We start from the raw sequence: 6,603 nt of genomic DNA on the forward strand, positions 1-6,603 counted from the left end.
TTGGTACAGGAATCAGGATTCTAGGTGAAGGAAATTCTTTGTCTGGGAAACCCAAGAGGATAGAGGAATGAAGATGGGGCCGAATTAATGAACGAGACCAAGTCAAGGCCCTGGGGTGAATCTAACCTTCTGTGCCCATCTCAGACACAGCAGATAGCAGGAACATCTCTTAAATCCTGGTTTCTTGACCCACAAGTATTTGGCAACTTTGAGTAAAGAAACCCACCACCTCCAGAGGCTCACATTGCCAGAAAGCTCTTCCCAGAGCTGCTGACTGATTTCTCAGTGGCCCCTTCTTCCATTACCTCCCAGGGGGCATCCAAAACTCAGAGCCAGAGTATTTATAGGCAAGCCCAGTGAGGTGAGGGGAAAGGCTAGTGTTTATAAACATGAGGTCACCTGAGCTCAGTCAGTAAAGAATCTGCCTGCAATGCCGGAGACCTGGGTTTGATTCCTGAGTTGGGAAGATCCCCTGGAGAAGGAAATGGGAACCCACTCCAGTGTTCTTGCCTGGAGAATTCCATGGACAGAGGAGCCTGGCTGACTACAGTTCACGGGGCTGCAAGAGTCGGACACGATTTAGCGCTATCTTTCTTTCTTTCTTCACCTGAGTCTGAGATGTCAGGGGACAGAGGGTCTGCAGAGATGCACAATTGGCCCCTGAGGATGTGAGAGAGAGCTCTGTATTGGGGTAAGGCTTAGTAAAGGAGGTTTTACTGAAGGGCTTCCGTTGTGGTAACTCAGCTGGTAAAGAATCCGTCTGCAATGCAGGAGATCTCAGTTTGCTTCCTGGGTCAGAAAGATCCCCTGGAGAAAGAATAGGCTACCGACTCCAGGATTCCCTGGTGGCTCAGACGGTAAAGTAACCTCTCTCAATGTGGAAGACCTGGTTTCGATCCCTGGGTTGGAAAAATCCCCTGGAGGAGAGCATGGCAACCCACTCCAGTATTCTTGCCTGAAGAATCCCCATGGATAGAGGAGCCTGGCAGGCTACAGTCCAAGGGTTGGAAAGGGTCGGACACGACTGAGAGACTACGCACAGCACAGCACTGAAGAGAAGGGGTTTAAAGAGAATGGAGGGGAGTGGGGGCTGCTCAGCTGCTGGAGGACACATTACTCAACAGTTGGCCATATGCAAATAGTGTGCAAATCAACGAGTGCACAAGTGGTGGCCTTCTCAGCGGGGGAGCCCTCTTGGTCCCCTAGGTCTACTGGTGTGGCGAGGGCCCACCCGGGGAAGAGACCACATCTCACAGTTACCCTCCTCTAGCCCTGGTTTTGCTAGGAGACAAAGAAAGTCCTGGAGAAAGACCAGCCAGTCCTTGAGAAGGGGAGTTACAGCTCTCAGCCCCGATCCCCTGGTGTCACTGTGGGAAAGGGAGGTGTCCTACTACCATTGTCCTGGCTATAGTTAGCCGCAGACTTTGTTGATCCATTGGACTCTGGGGACAGGGGACAGCACAGCGCCTGCACAGACTCAGTTCCTACAGCCCGGAAACTTCAGTGCTCCTTACTGCTCTCGGCCTGTTACCAAGTCCAAGCTTGCTCTGCTCGAGGCCAGACGGGTCGACAAATCCAAGAAACAAAGTGATGAGGAAAGGAATACAACTTTGTTTGGAAAACGGGCAGACCAAAAAGATGTTAGATTAGTGTCTCAAACTAAGTATCTTATTGAAGTCTGTATGCCAGGTTCTTTTACAGAGCAGAGATAGTAAGTGAAGAATCAAGTAAAAAGATAGAATAGAGACCAAGAGGCAGTGAGGAAATATAGTAAGTTCAGTTCAGTCGCTCAGTTGTGTCTGACTCTTTGTGACCCTATGAACCGCAGCACGCCAGGCCTCCCTCTCCATCACCAACTCCCGGAGTTCACCCAAACCCATGTCCATCGAGTCGGTGATGCCATCCAACCATCTCATCCTTTGTCGTCCCCTTCTCCTCCTGCCCCCAATCCCTCCCAGCATTAGGGTCTTTCCAAATGAGTCAGCCCTTCGCATCAGGTGGCCAAAGTATTGCAGTTTCAGCTTCAACATCAGTCCTTCTAATGAACACCCAGACTGATCTCCTTTAGGACTGACTGGTTGGATCACCTTGCACTCCAAGGGACTCTCAAGAGTCTTCTCCAACACCACAGTTCAAAAGCATCTATTCTTCAGCGCTCAGCCTTCTTCACAGTCCAGCTCTCACATCCATACATGACCACTGGAAAAACCATAGCCTTGACTAGACGGACCTTTGTTGGTAAAGGTCTCTGTTTTTTAATATGCTGTCTAGGTTGGTCATAACTTTCCTTCCAAGGAGTAAGCGTCTTTTAATTTCATGGCTGCAGTCACCATCTGCAGTGATTTTGAAGCCCAAAAAAAAAAAACCAGCCACTGTTCCCATTTTCCCCCCTCTATTTGCCATGAAGTGATGGAACTGGATGCCATGATCTTAGTTTTCTGAATATTGAGCTTTAAGACAACTTTTTCACTCTCCTCTTTCACTTTCATCAAGAGGCTTTTTAGTTCCTCTCCACTTTCTGCCATAAGGGTGGTGTCATCTGCATATCTGAGGTTATTGATATTTCTCCCGGCAATCTTGATTCCAGCTTGTGCTTCCTCCAGCCCAGCATTTTTCATGATGTATTCTGCATATAAGTTAAATAAGCAGGGTGACAATATACAGCCTTGACGTACTCCTTTTCCTATTTGGAACCAGTCTGTTGTTCCATGTCCCATTCTAACTGTTGCTTTCTGACCTGCATACAGGTTTTTCAAGAAGCAGGTCAGGTGCTCTGGTATTAAAAGGGCTGTTAATCTTGCAAAACATCTCCGAGAATGCCCAGCCTGTGGAAGGGATGTGTTAATTTCTTCTTTTTTTGAAGCCATTCACTGGTGGGAGAGTCAGTTTATCTTTCGGGGAGCTGAACAGAGATACTTTAACAGTCAGACAAAGAGGCAGTGTTCTCTGAGGCAGAACCTTATGTATGATTACAATAACTAAAGCAATGGAAAGCAAGACAAAGAAACAGTTACATCGTGGAGTCAGAATTGGCTCTTCCTTCTAACAGGTCATCTCTAGGTGCGTCCTGGACCCCTGACCCCTCCCTACTCCAAGTGGAGCCAAATTACCCATCCACTTTATCATTATTGCACAGATGGCTCCAAGCACCCCGGATATCTCCAAGGAATCAAGAGGCGGGGAGCAGAAACTGGGGTTGTGCTGGGGAAGAGGTGGGAGATACTATAATTCAAGCTGCACCCATGCACTTAACCCCACCTTTAGCCCTGCCTATGCCCTGTCTGGCCAAATCCTGGACCAGGAAGCCCTCACAACAGAGAAGAAAGGCTCCAAGTCTCTGTTCCCATTTCAGCAAAGCTGAGACACCACCATCGCTGGTCCCACCCTCAACTGGATCTCACTCTCCAAGAATCCCCCAAGAACAATGCTGGCAGCTCAGTTGATCACCCTTGGCCGCCTCAGCCTCTACATCCTCACCAGTGTTGGCCTTTACTTCACCAGAGAGGTAACAGGGGAGAAACATCTGTCGCCACAAAGGAAACAGTTGGGGTGGACCCAGGGCCTGACTCCTTCTCAAAGATCCCTCCCAGGGATGCTTCTCTAGGATGCCATCCTCTGAACGCTCTTCCTCTCAGGATCACTGCAGGGAGCCCCAAGTTCTCACTCCATCTCCCAGAACCCCACCTCCACCCACTGGTCCTCCTCTGACCCTCCTGTCTTCATACCCTCCTCCCTCAGGACAGCCTCCAGCTTCCTCCTCTCACTTCCCATTTCCCACCCGGGGCCCAGCCTGCACACTCTCCTTAGGGTTACCTGTGTACGACCCTCCTGCAGCCCCTCCCAGACCAGGGCTTGACCTCCTCCCCACTCCCACCCAGGTTGGAGGATGCAGGCTTCTAGAGTAGGAGAGGACTGAGTCTCAGAGCTGACAGGGCCCTGGTGTGGTGTCTACACCTGTGGGAGAGGGAAAGAGTCAGGCTGGGCATGGGGTCAGGTCATTGGAGACTGAGTGCATAATTGTATGTCATCTGCACAGTGAGTCTCAGAGCCAGAAAGGTGTTTGGAGGTCATCCAGCCCCACGTCCCACCACGCGCAGGAACGTCTCTAACGATAGATGACTCCTCTTAGTTAGTACACAGTGAGGATCTATATGTGGTCCTGACAATAACCCTATGAGATTGGAAGTATCCTCAGTGTATAGGGGAGAACCTGAGCCCAGAAAAGTTAAGAGACTTGCCCAAGATCTCACAGGAAGCAGGTGGTGAGTTCAGGATTCAACCCATATCTGTCTGACTCTAGTACCTGTTACTTAATTTTTTAAGCTCTTGGCAAAGCTCACATTCTAGATATTTGAGCATAGAAATGAGATTCTGTGTTTCTGAACTGATCTTCCCACAGGACCTCTGTCCAGTATCCTGAATTTACATGCTTTCCTCTGTTGGTCCTTTCTTCCTTTCTTCATAGGCCCAGGGTATTTCCTCTCAGTACATGGACCTGGCTCCAGACACCTTTGACGATGCCTATGTGGGCTGCTCAGAGAAGATGGAGGAGGTGGCAGTCCGTCTGCTAAAGGAGGAGATGGCCCACCATACCAGGCTGCGGGTTGCCTGGGAGAATGCTCGGAAGTACTGGGAGCAAAAAAGTTCAGAGCTCAGCTTGCCTCCAGGCTTCAAAAGAGAGCACGGAATTGCCGTTGTGCTCTACACAAACTCATCCAACACTTTGTATCAGGAGCTGAACGAGGCTGTGCGAACAGGCGGTCGCTCCAGGGAGTCCTACATGAAAAACTTCCCCTTCAAGGCCCTGCATTTCTACCTGACCCGGGCCCTGCAGCTGCTGCGGGGCAGTGAGGGCTGCAGCAGGAAACCAGGGCTGGTGGTGTTCCATGGTGTGCGCGCTCTTCTTGAACCCAGGAGGCTGTGGGACCCTGTCCGCTTAGGCCAGTTTGCCTCCAGTTCCCTGGATTGCGCTGCATAGCCCATAAGTTTGGTCCTACCACCTTTTTCACTATGAGGACTTGCTTTGGGGCCCTGATCCAGGACTTTTCTGTCTTTCCTGAGGAGCGTGAGGTGCTGATTCCCCCTCAAGAAATCTTCTTGGTCGTTCAATTTGATCAGAGTAAAGACCAGAACAGGGTGACTCTCTCCAGCAGTGATCACATCTGCAGCCACTTTAACTGCGCCTATCTGGGTGGTGAGTCATGCATGAGGGAAGCAGGACTGCCAGAGGTCCCTGGTTGTTTCAGTCCCCAGGGCCTTCAAGGGACCCATGTGATTAATGAGGACGTTGAGGGTCAGAGGGTAGCTGGAGTTGTTTTTCTCTGTGACTCAGGTTCTGCCATCTCAGAGAAGGCACTATAGGTGTTTTCTGAATGTATGAATATTCTCAGATGATTCTCTAAATATCCATGAAAGTTTCCTTCTGTTATAAGTCTAATAGACCAAAAGAACCTGGTTAAGGAGGGCAATAAGAAGAGGCCTCAACTCTCAGGAGGCTCTGGGCGTAGTGGGGCTGACGGGACACACGCGCACTATCCCCTAGTGCTGGGTGGCAGGACAGAGTGACTGGGGCCGGGTTGGGAGCTGGGGTGGATGGCACATGGGGATGATTCCCTGGAAGAAGGAAGAGGAAGGGAAGTCAGAAGTGTATTTGGTAGAAGGAAAAGCTAGATTGAGATGGGGAGGGGTCTGGCCATGGCCTGGAGGGAAGGGAAGTTTGGGGTGTGAGGGTCTGTCTAACTGGAGGCCTCACTTTGCTGTCTGTTGCAGAGAAGAAGAGGCAGAGCTGTGTGCGTTTGCTAAGTAAGTCACCCACCTGCCCTTCCCTAAGCTGCTTTGACTCCCCCATGTCCTTGCAGATCATTCACTGCCTTTTCTTCTCTCTCCACTAGGAGGGCATGGAGACTCACTCTCCAAGAGTGCCTTCTCTCTGCTGTCCTGGAAGACCCTGCTCTTGGCCTCTTGGGGGTTCCAGCTCCTAGGAGCTGGGCTCTGAACATTCAGTGCCTGCTACTTAGGAGTCCTGGGAACATGTGACCTCCAGATGAAGAAGGGAGGCTTCAAAGAACCTGGAGAAACAAGAAGGTGGTTTCAGACCCAGACCTAGCAGGCATGTCTCCAACCAGGATACTGGGGGATTTGAGCCCATGTTAGGGTGGAGGGAGCCCCGCTCTGTGGTGGGGACCCCGGGAAGAAGCAAGGGTAGTGCTGTGATGGCCACTCCATTAAACAGTGCTGCAGTGTGATGACATGAAATTTTGTGACTGCTTTGTTTCATGAGACTAGACCTTCTTCTCTACTCTGTTCTTATGGTACTCAGGGACTGAGGGACTAACATGAATGACTTCTTGATCACTTTTAGACATGGCCCAAGTGCAGACTCCTGTCACACACCATAACCTGCAACCCCAGATGTTTTAATAGACAGAGAGTTTCCTCACAAAAGCCTGGAAGGCAGGAAGGGGGACAGATGGCTTCTTTGGCTGTTTGTCAGGTAAGGAATGCAGAGTCAAGGAAGTAGGCATCTTGTGAAGATCAGAGAGGTTGTGTTGAAACCAGGATCCCTGCCCCCCAGTTTCAGTTCCATCAAAAGTCTGAAGGAGC

At 50.4% G+C, this 6,603-nt stretch overlaps 1 protein-coding gene across 1 annotated transcript; it reads left to right on the top strand.

Annotated features, from left to right (window-relative positions):
* The first annotated feature begins 3,424 nt into the window (after nucleotides 1-3,424).
* Nucleotides 3,425-6,224, top strand: LOC129628454 (ecto-ADP-ribosyltransferase 5-like). Its single transcript, XM_055547894.1, is given in 5 exon segments — nucleotides 3,425-3,481; nucleotides 4,466-4,966; nucleotides 4,969-4,990; nucleotides 5,770-5,787; nucleotides 5,859-6,224. Coding segments are annotated over 5 exon segments (735 nt in total). The 3' UTR covers nucleotides 5,996-6,224.
* Nucleotides 6,225-6,603: the final 379 nt, after the last annotated feature.

This window comes from Bubalus kerabau, chromosome 15 (genome assembly GCF_029407905.1).
Source record: "Bubalus kerabau isolate K-KA32 ecotype Philippines breed swamp buffalo chromosome 15, PCC_UOA_SB_1v2, whole genome shotgun sequence".
In the NCBI taxonomy this organism is placed as follows: Eukaryota; Metazoa; Chordata; class Mammalia; order Artiodactyla; family Bovidae; genus Bubalus; species Bubalus kerabau.